Raw genomic sequence first — 16,604 nt, 5'->3', positions numbered from 1 at the left:
GGTGCCAATAAAAGAACCTAGCTAGACTCGTTAGATTAGATAGTGGTGTGGATACAAGCTATTGTGACTGTACAGCACTGGCACTGTACAGTAATGGAGACCACATTTTGTTCTCTTGTACTAGTTTGAGCTCCAGAGAGGAAGATCATGAGTACTTGATGCTCACTGTTTGGGGTCCTAAGCTGCACTCCCCCCAGGTTCTTCACTTTAACTGCCAATTTCCAGTCTGCATGAACCCTCTAGAAGAGGAGATGAAAATGCCACCACCCCACTGTGCACAAAACCAAGTTGTCATTTTAAATCCGTATTGCTAGACCTTCCTTTTAATACCAATGTAGGCTGACCTCTCCTCTTAACTTCAGGGTTTTGTATCAGACAGTGACTAATTCCATGCTTCAGCCTCACAGTTGAGGCTATGTGCACACACAAAACAGGATCACTTACAGAAGAGAGAATTCTTAGAAGTGGGGGACTCCTGGCTCCCAAAAGCAATCCATTTTCTTACAGAAAGAAAAGATTACTGATGACTTGTGTTACATATGCAAGTTTATTGAGGGGAGGCAGGCTGTAGTTGGCATGACCGCATAATACATGACACAGTTGCCTTTTCATGCATTAATCAGGATTGTATTAAAAGTATTTTTCATGTAATTGGAGAATTAATTTATTATGTAACTACTTATGTCTGTTCATTTTAACAACCCTGCTTGACAAGAAACTGGAGGGGGATTTTGAAGAGTTTGGTGGCTAAATTCTAACAAGTCTGTTCTGAGCATGTGCAAACTGAGATTTTTTTCAAAGATTTATTACTAGTCCAGATTTGGGCTTTTTTTTTTTTTTCCCCCTCATGGAAACAGCAAATGGCACATCCTTGACAACAGTCTCCCTGCCAAATGCGAAGGCACTAGAGCGTCTCAATGAAACACTTGCAAGAATGTTTTTAACATGGGAAAAACAATGTATGTTTCCCTAGCCTCGTTTACTGAAACAGCTGAATCCTTTCTGCTGAAATTTTAAAAATGAAGAAATTTAGCCTGAGGTAGACACCTGCTGGAAACTTTCCATGCCCAGTCAGCTAAAGTTAGGCAAAGTTATAAGCATCTGACAACAGGGCCTTATAATGGCAAGTGTTGAGCAACTTAACTGTAGGTACCAGCTCCACCTATAATACACACTGACTTGTACAGGCACATGGCATGCAGTGTTCTGAATAAATTAGCATTTACAGATGCCAGTGGGGATCCTGAACTTGGAATTTAAATGCCAACTTCATCTTGTGTATAAACTAGCTGTATACTCTTCCCCCCACCCTCCACCCCCAAGTTTCTTGCTATTTCAGCAGCAATCCACGCACTAGATATCTGGGGGGAGGAGGGTAGAGTGTGTGTGTGTATTTCTGAACATGTCATCCCATTCATTTCATATCTCTTCCCCCATACCACATGCTGTACTTCTTAGTGTATTGGAAGGATTAAATCAACCTGAATGAGATGTGAGAACTCAAAGATCCTGGAATGTTGCAGCCCACAATGAATGCTAGGCATGTATCATGGGCTTTGAGAGCAACTGAAACTAAGCAAATGGAAGGGAAGTCTACAATACTCGTGGATTGGCCCTGAAAAGTTGGAGAATTCAAAGGATCTCCAATATAAACAATTCTCATCTGTACCTTGTTCTGTAATAGCATCTCTGTCCTTTTCAACCACTCTGTTTTTTCGAGGACTGAAGGAAAACTGACATTCTCTTTAGTGCTCCTCTTAACAATAACAGTGAACGCCTACATTGCTTTTGTTGCAGATTAATATTTTCTTCCTTGGATTTTCTATTACCTGTAAGTGTCTGTGCATAGATAGAGATCTATAGTTGCTGTAGGTCCTCATGAGTTTGAGTGATTAGGTTAGCATGAAAAGCACTATTTCCATGGAGTTGAGTGGAGGTAAAAGAACACACACACACACACACACACACACACACTTGCTCTTTCACTAACTTAAGAGCCTAGACTTTCCCAACATTGTTCCATTTTGGGGCGGAGGGAGGCTGTGTGTGCATGTTGCTGGAAATATAGTAGCATACACTGTTAGATGCATTCTGTCATGTGAGCATCTAGTTGACGGCACAGATTGTGTACAGGCAAACTTCTGTTTTGTAGCTAGTCACAATAACTTAACATCAATGCTCTATCAAAGTTATCAAACCTAGAGAAAGTTCATAATATTCTTGCTCCAGTACAGAGCATTCTTGGTTTCCTAGCTTGTCTTTCACACTAAGTATTTCAGAGGGCATAATTTAAAATTGGAAGCACACTAAAAATTATTTTTTTTAATAGAATGTTAAAATAAAATGGTGATCCATCGGGAAAAGCATATTTATATATAAATTCTCCATCTCGTTCACCTCTGCAGGTGGAATTTTGAAAAAAAGTGCAAAGCTGTTTTTCCGTCGGCGGCATCATCAGAAGGATCCAGGAATGAGCCAGTCACACAATGACCTTGTTTACCTGCAGCAGCCAACATCTGATGAAACCCGAAGGAAGGGAGCAACGCTAACACGCATCCTTCACAAGAAAATTCTTTCTAAGAACAAAAGCAAGAACAAGCTGAATGGCACTTCCATGGAACCATGTCTATAAAACCTAATGCTCTCTAAATGATACTTGCACATCAATTGGTCAGCTGTTTACAAAACAGTACTAGAAGATGTACACACAGATTGTGACATGCGTAAAATGATATTCACAAATGCAGTGGTTCCGGAATAAGCAGACAAGGCTTGGCTTTTATTTTTCCAAAACACTTCTTTTTTTTTTTCTTTTTCTTTTTTAAAGCCTTTAAGCAAGAAGGATCCTGTCCCCACCAGCCTACCCTTAAGCATATATAGTGTTGATTGTATGATGACAACATGTTTCCCCTCCCTCTCTAATCCAAGTTGTCACTCTGCATTCAATCCTGATTTTCAGAAGGTTTGAATCTACCACTCCTAGTGATAACATTTTTATTTTTGGGTGGGATGCGGGTAGAGAAGGTGGGTTGGATTGTAGAAGTGGTGTGACTTGGGAGGCTCACCATTTTTTAAGTTTAGAATATTAAATCTAGTTTGCATTTAACTTCTAGCCAACATGACTTCTTGGTTTCTAGGTATATGACTGAACCATTGTAAAGAGGTAACGTACCACTGTGGTTTGTGCTTCTCTAATATGAAACAATAGTAGCAATGCAGATCTCAACTTGGGTTTCTAAACAGGCTGAAAGTGGAAGCCGAGAGTCCCTGATCTGGTTCCTGTTATAATTTGGAAACCGGTTTGTTTCTGGAAAAGGAAATTAAATGCTGATTAATACAACCTGCTGTAATAACTGCTAAATCAGTGTAGGTAGACATTTACCTTTGATATTAGCCATAATAATTGATGATTATGCAAATATGTATCCCCAAATATTTAATTATGTGCCTATATTATGCTAAAACCCCTTTTTTTTCTAGGTTTACTTTGTTCCCATTTGCAAACAAAGTATTTAAAAGGTCTTACTGTTACTTTTATTTCCCCACTATAAGAGAAGCTATAAGTGCTAATGCAACAGTTTTATTTTGGGGACTCTACACCCTTATCTACAGTACTTTGTAGACAAGTATACTAGCAATCATATCAAAAGCAAAGTTAGGAGCAATAAATGTTGTGTAGATCACATTTAATCCTACTTAGATTTTTTAGTTCATGATCTGATTTGCTAGTTACCAGTAGCCTGGAAAACAGAATTTTTGAAATGTTTCTCTTTCCCTTCCTTCAGTTACAAGTTTACAAGTTTTGTCATATGGTAAGGGTTTTTTTGGTTTTTGGGTTTCTTTGTGTGTTTTAAAAGATATTGTAGTTAGCTCCTTTCTTTAAAATCTGATAAAAGAGAAGTTGTAATTCTCACTTAGTTAAACTGCCTAAGAAGAGAGGACTAAAACTTCTGTATCTAGATACATTTTACAGATTACATATTTTTCATATATATGCCTGTTTACACATTCCTTTGCCATATATGCATTCCCTGCTGAGAACATAGCACCCAATCCTGCTGTCTTTACCCAGGCAAACACACCCATTGCACCAATATCACCACTGATCTAAACTGATGCAATTCCATTGAAGTGAACAGAGTTGTGCCTGTTTCTGTCACTAGTGACTTTGGCCCAAAGACTTCAATGAGACATTTGACTGAGTAAGGATGGCGGTATTGGGTCTTAGCCTTAAAGGCATATTTTCCAAAAAATGGAAACTCTTGAATAATTGAACTAAGAGCTTTCAATACTTGTGGTAGGCTCCAAATTCCTTAGTAAAGATGTACTGAAGGGTATAAAACTTGGGGGAGAAATCTTTAGCAAAAAATAAAATATCCAAAGAAATGAACCACCAAATGCTTTTAACTGAGCCTCTAGTTCCAAATACATTTTCTTTGGCCTAGTAATAGCACTGTGACAGTACTGTCATGCATACCATTTTACAGAAAATATGTACTGTCAACAGTCTTGCTGTATTTGTTGTTATAAATACTTGAAGGCATTTTTAAACACTTTTTAAAAAATCTTAAGTTTGTTGCAGTTGCAATTTTTTGTAATATAACTATGCACTCTACAGCTTTTGTGGGGGTTTTTTGTTGTGTTTTTTTTTTATAAATCTGAAATCATTATGGCTTTGGGATTAGGTTAAAGTCCTACTTTAACATATTTGAGACTGTTTCTCCTTTTTACTAACTTGCAAAAAAACGTTAGGATTCCATATCTTCTTTAGAGCCGCTTATGCCATCAGCACTACAAGGCTGACGCAGCACTCCTTCGGTACACACACAATTTCCCTTGACTTTGTTAGGTGGTGTTTGCACGTAATGGTAGGTAAAAGAGAGATCCCTGCACTATTTAAAGTTTTTGATCTGGTCTACACTACAGACTTATATTGGTATAACTACGTTGCTCAGGGGTGTTTAAAAATCCACACCCTTGAGCAATGTAGTTATACCAACCTACCTCTTCCCCCTCCATGGGAGGCAGATTAATTATGCCGATTGGAGAGCTCTCCTGTCAGTTTAGAGTGTCTTTATTTAAAGCACTACAGTGGCACAACTCAGTGCTGCCCTGATGCAGCGATTTAAGTATAAACTTGCCCTTAGTGATGCTGTTTGCTGAAAGGAGGAAAAACAAAATTAAACCCTGAATGTTGTGGCCTTTCTAAACTCAAGTTTAACTAAGGTGCATAGATATTACCATAGTATATAAGAACCTAGGAAGTGCAGGATTAGGCCCTGATGAGTGAAAGGAATCACTGATAGTAAACCAAACATTTGACATTAAATATGTAACATCTGTTAAATTACTGAGTTAGGATTTTCGTGTACAAAACCTGTGTGGTTCATTCATCTTGACAAAATGCAAGCAGGAGGCTCTCTCCTCCACCCCCAGGAGACCAATAACTCTTGATTTTGATGGAAGTCTTGGATGACTGCCAAAATTTGAGTTTTGGTGGTGGGGAACTAAGGTGGAGACTAGAGTAGCCTATTCTCAAGATGGAGGGGACAAAGGCATTTGGGATAAAAGAGGGTCTTAATTTTTGTTAATAAATTAAAAGCTTCTCAACGGCCCCTCCAAAATAGCCCTGTTCAGATGGATAGTGATTTAAGATTTGCCACATGTGGCTAGGTCATTTCCCCCCCCCCCCTTCTAGAAATCGCTGTAGATAGCGTTGAGAACATGTTAGCCATAGTCACTAGTTGTGAGCCCAAACTGACAGTTCAAATCCTGAGTATTTCAAATGTTCAAAATCATGGTCCAGCCCCTCCACCCCCCAAAGAAAAAATTCTGAGATTAAAAATAAATGTATGGGGGTTATACGCCCTCTGGTTTTCTGGGCCTTCAGGATGAACTTGGTCATGTTTTTCAAGCTTTCCTCTGCAACCATGAGGGCTAGGAACTTACTCTTATTTTTAAATGAAAGCTGAGATTCTCATGTAATCATGTAAAAGCAGCAAAGAGTCCTGTGGCACCTTATAGACTAACAGAAGTTTTGGAGCATGAGCTTTCATGGGTGAATACCCACTTCGTCGGATGCATGTAATCATTTTATTTCCAGGCATTGGGGCTTTAAATAAAATCTCATATTGGAAAGCTCACTGTTAAAATTGCAAGAGCTAGCTATCTGGAAATAGATAGGCACATACCAGTAGTTCACCTACAGCCTGCTCCCATTTACGTGAACATGGGATTTGCCTCAGAGCTCTGCAAGATTGAGCACTTAACGTTAACACTGGGTCCAATCCTCTCAGGTGCTGAATACTTCCTGCAACGATCTGTGAAGAATACCAATGGGCATTGGGGCAGCACAGCACCTTGCAATATCAGATCCAGCATGGTTCCCTAACTTTGGGGAAGGGCAGGGGTTGTAATATACAGACACACACACCTTAATGATTTTAGTAGTTCAGCATTTGAGAAGGAATATCACATCACGCACCAAAACCTTGCATTATATATTTCCTCATAATCAAATTATTTCAAAGCTGTATTGTGGAAATAATTCATGAAATCTTTTTGTGGTGTTTTTTTTAATTCTTATTTATCCGCACATTCTGTAAGCCAAAGAAAGTATACAGGGGTTGGTTTATTTGTTTTTTTTCCCCATGTTTTCTCTTTATTGTTATGTAGAAATTGCAGAAGGAAACAGTGAAACTAACTCTACTTTGTGTACTTGACAGCACTTCACCTCACCACCCTCACTCCAAATTGTCCCTTTCAGTTCTAGTGATCCCTTAGGTGTTAGACCAATAGTACTATGGGGTTTGGGGAGTAGAGGAGGAATCACATAAATGTGACTTCTTTTTTTTATTGCTTGCGTCTCATTGAATATAAAGCTGAAAGTTAAGATACATGTGAGCAGGGTACCATAAAAAACCCAAGTACACCATAGCATAGGATTAAATGATTGCTCGAAGGGAACAGAGTTAATACAGTCCATATTTACATGTAGCTGCTCTACTGGAAAAGCTATGATATAAAGAGCAGAGGAGTTAAACTGCTTTTAGCAACAAATGGCCTCACATTTACTCATTGACATCCACATTGACTTCAGTGGGACGATTCATGTAGTTAAAGTAAGGCATGCGTTTAGGTACCTTGCTGACTCAGGGTCTTAATGATAAGGAAACTCTGAATACATTCAGTTAATCTTCCCACCATTCAATTAAAGGTGAGCGATGTATTACTCAGGACAGCTATACTACTGTTGTGCAAGCTACTAGTGAGCTGCAAAAGTAGCCGGCATATATGGAACTGGTTATCTTGCCAATCTTGTTATTTTAACAGCCCTATATAAAAAGTGTAGCTGTTTACCAAGGGTGTAATATGCTTGCATATTCCAAACAGGGTGAAACATTTATTCTTAGCGCTCAGCTGTGATAACTTTTTTAATTTGTACACTAAAATAACTTGGTGCAATTAAGAGGACTGTGCTGTACAGATTTATTAGACTATCACTAATATGCATGAAAAGAGAATCTTTTCTTTTTTTAAAAGCAATAACTACTGCTGTACATAAAACAATAAACACCGATTGTCTCTGTGTAGTATCCTGTCATTTGTGCCCAGGTCTTCCAGGTGTACCAGACTGTCTGTCTGCTCATCTGCATTAATAACAAGACTCCATGTTTACAGGGCCTCTTTACCTGTTTTCTTTTAGCAGCAAGCTCCTTCTAGCTGTGCCTGACCCTGTGTTGCTCAGTTCTTATTGTGCCTGAACCCATCAAGGAAGGATGTCTTGCTGCTCTATTAGGTAGCACAGTAAAGCTGTGTTGGGAGGCAGCCTATCGGAGGGGATTGAGGGACTAATGAATGATTTGAGCCTAAGCTTTGATGTTTGCATAGTTTGTCCAGGTTTATGAACATGCCCAGCTCTTAATGGAGAATTTGTTATATCCCAAAACCAACTATCACTTCACCATTTTTTGTCAGAAAAGGTCCTTTAGCAGAACAGAATGTCCAGATGTCATTTTGTGTGGAATCCTACAAAAGTAGGGCTGGGTGGCACCTCGACAAGTAATGTAGTCCAGTCCCGTGCACTGAGGCAGGGTTATGTATACGTAGTAGTATAGCAGTATTGGTTGCCAAGATGCAATGGTGTTTAGATGAACTGAATGGAGCTGTTTGCCTAGAGGATACTTAGTGTTCTGTGTGTTTAGTTTTTGTGTGTGGTTTAAAAAAAAATGGAATTTTTTTATGTTCATTTTCCAAACATTAAAACTGGGATGAAATTGGGGTTTAAAAAATTGGGGGGAGGTGGGGGAGAAAAAAAATGTTCATAATATACACATTTTACTAGAGTATAATTTAAATATTTTTATGTACAAAGATATTTTTGTCTCACTCAAAGCTAATAGTTTTTCCAGAAATCCTGATTTGCATACGCTCCTATAATTTTCTTCAAAGTATCCTCACTCTTGTTGAGCCTCTTGCTGTCTTGGAGGTAGTCCAACTTTGAAAATAAGCACCCTGCATCAAGACATCCAGGGGGTACACTCAGAGCTCACGATGTCACTTGGCTGAAGTTGGGAAGTGTGTCTTGATGACTGTTCCAAAAAGCCAGCACATCCAGTTTCGCATCAGGGTTAGGTATGCTCAAGTAAGTCAGTACCGAGTTTACAATGGCACCATGGAGCCAGGCCCTTGCTCAGAAGAGGCCCCAGCCTGTTCCGCTTGCACTGAGCCCCCGCCAGCCTCTGCTTCCCTCTCCCCCGCCCACCACTTGCTCCTCTCGGCCTGCCTGCCGGTCGGCCAAGGGCCCCTCTCCGCCCCCTGGTCCCACCTGCCAGCTCCTCTCTGCCTCCTGGTCAGACCCCAATGCATCTCTGGCTCCAGGCAGTCTCTTCTTCCCATCATCTATGGGGCCCCACCTGTCTCCCCAGAGCTGAGCCACCTGGGACTCGTACAGAAGCCTGGCCAGTTGGGGAGAGTCCTGGCCTGGCTGATTATGCCACTCCTGAGGAGCCAGAGTGATTCCCTGCCCTGGGACTAGCCCTGGCTGCACTGCCGGCTCAGCCCGGCAAACAGTCACCTCCCAGCAGGGCCAGGGAGTGCGGGAGTTGGGGAGTGGGTCTCTGGGGGGACTGAAGGGGTGCTGGGCTGTGATGGGGCAGGGAAGATCTGTGTGTGATGGGGCACTAGGGAGTGGAGATTCTGTATGGGGCACTGGGCAGAGGTGCTGTTGTGCAGGGCGCAGTGCATGTGTGGCAGGATCTGGGGGGGTGCTGAGCATAGGAAATCAGAGGGGTGTTCCGTGGGCGAGCTCTGTGGTGTGGCATGGGCACACTGACAGCATGGGGCCAGGCAGGCCATTGTGCATCTGGCAACTACCACTTTGTAAATAGTGCCCTCACACTGGGCTGGCTAGAGCAGGTCCCTGCCATGCCATATCATGCCCCTGGCCAGCCCCTCACTCCAGGGACTGACCTCCCAACACCATGCTCCATTGCCCCCATGATGGCCCACAAATACGTTTGGGGCCAGGCCCACAAAAGGGTAATCCTGCCCTGAGGTAAGTAGTAAATTCCCCTTTTCAGATTTGAAATTCCATCTTTAGTGGCAAATGGTTGAAACACTCTGGAATAAGGGTCATAGTTAGCTGCAAAATTCACCTCGAGGAAGGGGGGTGCAACACTTGGATGACATTCCAAAAAGAATCTTCAGCACCAAAAACTTCAGGGTTCATATTACAGGCCATGGTTATCTCCCATTTCTCATTGTGTTGAAGGTTTTGTTTTCTTGTGTTCTGGGATCAGAAGTATTTCTAAAAACAGCTGGGTTTTCTTGACGTATGTTTCTCCTGCAGTGTATGTACTCAATTCAGCTGAAATTTTGGTTGTCAGGATATGGTAAATGTGTATATTGGCAAACATGTTGGCAGTAGTCAGGAAAAACTCCAGTGTTTTCTGTGTGTCACACAGTGATACCAAGTTTTCAACAATGAACATTACCTTAGTGTGCAGAATCTGGTGGTCATTTTGGTTATTTGCCAGTCTCTTCAGAGTTTCTGCTTTAGAACCAACAAACTCAGGATGATCTAAAAGACACATTAGTACAGTCCATGTGTTATTTACATGACAGGCAGCGCAGTACAAGCTCATCCAACAATGTGGCACAAAGGGGTAGGTAATTGGCAGCCAGTTCTGCACTCATCTCCCACTGTGTAAAACAGAACCTTCAACTTGTTTGCAAATGGCCCCGAATCCAATGATTTATGATTTCATGCCCTTTATTTCTTCTGTAGCAAAGAAATAGGTGAGCAGTATCTCCTTGTGAGTCAATCATAGTGCGATATTAATATTGTTTGATTTTTGACCTCTATCAAGTGTGTGTTCTGCGTTTTACACTGCAGAACTGCTTCAGTCTCAGCATTGCAGGACACAACAATCACATAAAGCGTTAGTGTTTAACAAAAATAAGTACCTGGAAAAAAAATATTAACTGGGTGTAAGTCAGTAAAAAAACAAACTCCCTTAATTAAAAAAATCTGGTAATTTATCGATGAAAATTGGTTAAAACTGAAAACCCGGAACACTAAGGGTACTCAAGACCCCAGTCCTCGAATGAGCTCTGTGGGGGTGTTGGGGGCTATCTGAATGGAGCCCATTGTAGAATTGGAGCCTAAATTATTATTTTTAGTTCACTGGCCAAAATGAAAAATAAAGTTCTGGGCTGACCTGAAATGAACCACTTCATTTTTTTACTTTTTTGAACCTCTTTTTAATAATAAAGTGAATTTTGAAACAAAGTAATTTCAAATGAAAAACTCAATGTTTTGGTTGAACTTTTTTTTAAAACAATTTTTGAATTTTTCAGAATTTTTTTTCAATCAAAGCAGTTGGGCAAATTTGACCTGTTCACAAAATTTTGGGGGTCAACCTAAATCTGCGTTGTTTGGTGACAAGTTTTGATGAAAAATGTCACCCAGCTCTACTTCTGGATAATCCTGCCAGCCTCTTAGCAGCTTCAACGCACGTTTTAGCGCTATAATTATTCACTAGCCTCTTCCCTCTCTCAAAAGGGGTTGGTTGTAATGATTTTTCTGTTTTCCCCCTCCTCCCCCCTTCACATTTTTCTGTGGTGACTCTCTGCCTAAACTGACTTTTTTTCTATGGGTTTGGCCATACTGAACTAGAAATCTATTCAATGGCCCCCAAAAATACAGAGTTAGTGTTGCTTGGTGGTATGTCGCCCTGTCCAGTATATTGAGTTGGGCAAAACTCAAACTTCTGAAACAGGGTCTTGTAGTGGGAAGAGCCAGGCAACTTTAAGCATGGCCAGTGCTTCCAGCCTCAGCTGTAATAGCATTGTGGAAATCATTTAATGGCTTAATTTATTAATTCTGTGTAATCTGTTTCAACAGTCATATTACAGTAGCCATCCTACCTGTTTGTGAATGTGCTTTGTAACACGTGGCATGGTGGCTGGGACATGTGAGGGTGTGAGTAATGCCCCACTGTTTACACTAACCGTGTACTGTGGGAAGGTTGTAGCCTGTTTAGTAATACAGAAGATCTTGTTTGTGTTAGCATCTGTGGTTTTAATTGTATGGTGCTGGCGTTTAAGTCCAGAGTATTCCAGTTAAAGCATAGAAATATGCCTACACTACAAGCACTATCTATGGTAGAGGGTAGACCCTTACTACAGTGAGGGAAGTAACTTCTGTTACTGTAGTAAATCCAGGGTGTCCCTTATTTTAAGATGTATTGAAATGTATTAAAACCAATAGCTTCCATTTAATATTTAAAATGGTATTTAACTGCATTGTATACAATAGAGCTGTGGAAATGTACACTGGAAAGAATATATGATATCCTAAGGGCAATGATATTTCCCTGACATGTCCTTTAAATTAAATAGTGTTGTCCTGTATTTTTCATGTAGTTTTCCCTTATTTTCATACACCACAAGTGCGCACCCTAATCCATCCCCTGTGAGGCAGGAGTTGGTCAATGGAAGAATTCTTCTGTGGCCCAAGCTGTGCCTACAGAAGGGGTTAGGTCATCCTAACTGCATCATTTCCACAGCTCTGAGCGATGGAGCAGGTGGCTGTAAGTCAAGAGTTCTCAAACTAGGGGTCAGGACCCCTCCGGGTTGCCAGGTTATTACATTGGGGGGGGGGGAGGTTGCGAGCTGTCAGCCTCCACCCCAAACCCTGCTTTGCATCCAGCATTTATAATGATGTTAAATATATTAAAAAGTGGTTTTAATGTATAAGGAGGGTCATAATCAGAGGCTTGCTGTGTGAAAGGGGTCTCCAGTACAAAAGTTTGAGAACCACTGCTGTGAGTGCTAGGGCTAGAGCAGGGCCGGTCTGTGGCAGCCTGCAGCACACTGGGCTGAGCATGGGCTGGGCTGCCCCAGGTAAGGGAGCTGCAAACGATCCCCAGGTGTGCAGCAAGTGGGGGGCCAAGAAGAAGGAGAATCGTTGCACGGGGAGGGGGAGAGCTGCCAAACCAGCTACAAAGCAGTGACATAAGGGAGGGGCCCCTTAAACTGGGGCGGGCGGGCGGGCGGGCAGGCGCCCCCCCCCCCCACCCCCGTGCTGCAGGGGCGGTGGCCGAGCTGTGCCCCTGTGCGCCCTGTGCAGGGCGCCGGTGCGTACAGCGCCCTGCACAGGTGCCCGGACCCTGCCGGCTGCAACAGCGCTATGGGCTAGCCCCGCCCCCACAGCCCGGCGCGGCGCGGGAGTAGGCGGCCCCCTCCGCGAACTACGACTCCCATGGTGCTTTGCCGGCGGGCGGCCGGGCCGGCTTCCGGTGGCGCGTGGTTTCCGGAGCGGATCGGAACCTGGAGTCCGGATTCGATCCGGGTCGGAACATTCCAAAAGCAGGTAACGCAAAGCCCCGCGTTCCAGCGCGGCGCGCGGCGCTGCCCGCCCCTGGCCGGCGGCCCCCGCCCACCCCTGCGGCCCCACCGCCGCGCGGCCCCCGCCCCCTGGGGCTGCCCCTGGCGCGCGGGGCCCCCGGTCCGGCTGCGCCCGAGCCGCCGCCGCCGCCTCCACCTCCGCCTCCGCCTCCAGGCCGCCTGTTCTTTGTTACAGCGGCCGCCGCCGCCGGGGGGGCCGGGCGGGTCCGAGGCAAAACCCGGCGGAGCCGCTCCCGGATCCCGGCCCAGCCGGCCGCCCCCGCGGCGCCTTGGAGCTGCAGCCCGGAGCCGGGAGCGGCCGGGGCCGCGCGGAGCCCGGCTGGGGCGGGGCTGGGGCTCGGCAGGTGCCGGGGCCGCGGGAGGCTGCAGGCCCCATGTCGCGCTGTGATGGCTCGTGTGCAGAGCGCCCCCATTTCCCCGGGGCGCGGGGGGGGGGGAGGATCCGCCCCCCCCTCCCCTCCCCAAACCCCTTGGCGGGGCTGCAGCCGCTGTAAGCCCGGACAGGAGCTGGACGCCAGTAAATCCGATTTTAAATACAGCCCCCCCCGCCCCGCCCCTCCTGGGGAGCCCGACACAGGCTCGCTGCTGAGACCGATTGTATCTGTTGTCCCTGGGGTGAAATCACCGTAACTGAGGTGTTGATGAATAGACTCGCTGCGAGTCTTTCCAAGCCATAAATGCGCAAGCTGGTTATTTAAACAGCGTATTAAAATACAACGTGAAAACACTTTGCACATCTACAGAGAGGCAGGATTTATTGTATATTTCCAGGGAGGGTTGTTTTTACTTTTGTGTCTGCATACACAAGCCTTTTATGAACTCAAGCCTTTTATGAAGAGGTGAGATGTTTTGACTTCCAAATTCTTCTGTCTTTGGGCTACACATTACCTAGACCTGAAAGGAGTTAGCTGTGACAAAGCATTATTCTGCCACATAAAGTGAAACCTGTGCTAAAGATCCCACCTCCAGTGAGGGAAACCACAGCTGTCAGAAGAAGCCACTTCAAAATCTCTCCAATTTTCTTCAATCTTTAAAGGCCACCTCTACTAGGCAGTGGGGCTTTTTCTGGTTGGTCCCTTATATATTTTTGAAGGATGACTCACTACTCTCTTGCATTTAATATAAACAGGATCTTAGTTGGCAATATTAATAGATAGGATTGCACCCAAAGCAATCTTAAAGTTAAATTGGATCAGGCCCTTTGTAAGCAGGTTGGGAAGTGGTCTCATTTAGGAAATTATTAAGTATTATTTATATAATACAGGCATTGCCATCATGGTATTGCTATATACATTTCTTAGTAGTTTTACATTTAAAATAGCCCAGCTCTATTGGCCTCCATGGGAAATGTACTTTTCAGGCAGTGGTGCTGAGGATGAAAGTGGTCTGGTCCTTTCCACCCTTTAACTGTCATGGTTAGTTCTGTATTGTCATTCTGGCCTGTGGAAATGGAAGACACTTGAAAGTTTTGCAGTAACCTTATTTTATTTTGTAACAGTTAGATTTTAGCCTAAAATGTAATATTGTGGCCCTATTAGTATCCCATCTATATTTCTTCAAAAACATTTATCTGCTTATTGGGGTGCATTAAAATGGTATAAATGAATGTATCTGATACCTAGGTTTATTGCTAAAGTATCTGGTTTAAAGGCATGATGAAAAGTCAGGAAGACAGGACTAAGGGAGGGCAAGCTAACCTTTCATGTTACTAGGAAGTACTTTGAGTTTTCTGATGGCAGTTGGCAATGTAATGTTCTGGTTTTATTTCAAGCCATTTAAATTATAAAACATATTGGTCCTATCATTTTGATCCTGCTTTATAAGTGCTGGCCTATAACTAAGAACAAGGTGTGATGCTGTAGGTTGAATTATAGAGGGAAAATGCCCTTTTCCATGGTGCATTCAGTGCTCTTTCCTATAAAACATTCATTCCTTGCTGATGCCTTTCATTAAATACACTTTGAAGTTTACTTAGTACACACAAGTGATTATCATGTTCACAGAGGGGCTAAATAAAATATGCTGTTTTAAAAAGGTACAGCACAAAGTCAGTACTTTACATTTTGCTAATCTGCACTCTAAATGGTTGGGACATAAAAAATAAGACATCCTTTCCCCATCTCTCAGCAAAAAAATTAACAGTAGAATTGTATACTGAAGCCTTGTGTTACTAAAACTTTATTACTTGACAAAATATACTGCAAAATATCTTTAGTATGGTAAGAAGTATTATAAATAAACTACATCATGAAATAAGTGAACAAAGTAAATTTTCTGATGAATTTTTCTTGTTTTATGTATGATTTGCAACCTTCATTCAGTTGCGTGTTCCAGTTATTTGTGCAAATTAGTGAAGTTCTACTGTAATGTAGAAAGGGAAACCTGTATCATACACTCTCATCCTCATTTGTTTTCATGATGACAGGTATCCTCATAAATTCAGACAGAATTAAAGGTTTGCGTCTATGCATCTTACGCTTGAGTTTTAAAAAATTATATTGTTTCCCTTTTTATCTAGGTTACCAGTTCAATTTGTGAAACCAGAAGTGTGCATCTTGCCACTATGACCTACATTTTCCAACTCTGTGTTTTAAATATGTAACAATGTGCACTCACTCTCCTTTGCTCAGATAAATGGAAATATTTTTATAAGTGCAATTTATATGCGTAGGTTCTGATTGTGCAACTTGCACCATGTGCCTGTATACACCCTCAGTGAGGCTGACTTCAATGAGGCTCCACGTGGATTTTATAGTTCATGCATATGGAAAATCTTTCAGGATCGGAGCCTTAGTACAATTGGAAAAGGGGAGTTTACCTGGTTATGTGCTTAGAGCTCTTGCTTACATACAAAATTGCTCAGTTAGGTATAAAATCAGAAAATAGGCATCACCTACATTTATAATCTGCCGATGATTATTACAGTAATGCTGCAAACATTTGAGGGTTGGGTAAAATTCTCCCATTTATTTGCAAAATCTTAACTGATTTTAACATATAATTATTTATAGAATGCTATTTATCACTTGAGTATAGTTATGTATATTGGTAACTGAAGGGACAAACCAACAGATTCTCTTCACTAACTGTTATATTTAAAGTACCGTATATCAAGCTGATGATAGCTTGCTGTTTGTGGGCTGACAGAACTCGTATGCTCCTTGGTGTAGATAATTTGGTAAAGAAACTTGGCTGTTCACACATCATTTCTTGACCTCCAAAACAAGTGCAGGTTGATAAGTCAAAAATCACCTATCAAGCTGATGTGAGTTCCTCGCCCTTTCTACTTAAAGGATATACTGTCCTGCTCTTTCCCCCATTGCCGAGAGTACACTCTGCACCTGTGATCTAATGGCCATTGTCCCCTTAGCTGAAACGATATTTGCAGAACTCCTCATGCATAGTGATGGGAACATTGCTGTTCATTTGCTTAGTCACCACTGTACTATTCCTATCAATGTCGTTGGGCTTCACAGAAGTTTATCATCATCTGTACAAGCAGATAACTATGTCCAGTGGAATGAGTAACTTAACAGATTTCTCTGCTAGTACAAATGTTAGTATCTTAGGGAGGAAATGAACATGGTCTCAGGGTTAGAGCAGAAACTGGGAGTAACAACTACTGGGTTCTATCTTCAGCTGTGCCAAACAGTGTGACTTTGTACAAGTTTTTCCACCTCTTCAGGCCTCAT

The 16,604-nt window shown here is 42.5% G+C and overlaps 2 protein-coding genes across 3 annotated transcripts in view; both read left to right on the top strand.

The window, feature by feature from the left end:
- The window catches only part of C2CD2 (C2 calcium dependent domain containing 2), a 48,763-nt gene extending 41,175 nt beyond the window's left edge, over positions 1-7,588 (top strand). For both annotated transcript variants that reach the window (XM_045002543.1, XM_045002542.1), the window contains one exon: positions 2,406-7,588. In XM_045002543.1, coding sequence (XP_044858478.1) covers positions 2,406-2,632 — 227 coding nt within the window. In that variant the 3' untranslated portion in view covers positions 2,633-7,588. The remainder of the gene's footprint in view (positions 1-2,405) is intronic.
- A 5,191-nt stretch (positions 7,589-12,779) lies between these two features.
- Positions 12,780-16,604, top strand: part of PRDM15 (PR/SET domain 15) — a 54,168-nt gene continuing 50,343 nt past the window's right edge. The window contains exon 1 of the mRNA XM_045002541.1: positions 12,780-12,877. The gene's annotated coding sequence lies outside the window, so the exon portion shown is untranslated. The remainder of the gene's footprint in view (positions 12,878-16,604) is intronic.

This window comes from Mauremys mutica, chromosome 1 (assembly GCF_020497125.1).
Source record: "Mauremys mutica isolate MM-2020 ecotype Southern chromosome 1, ASM2049712v1, whole genome shotgun sequence".
NCBI lineage: Eukaryota > Metazoa > Chordata > Testudines > Geoemydidae > Mauremys > Mauremys mutica.
The sequence above is the reverse complement of the archived record's forward strand: the minus strand, read 5'-3'. Positions and strand labels throughout refer to the sequence as shown.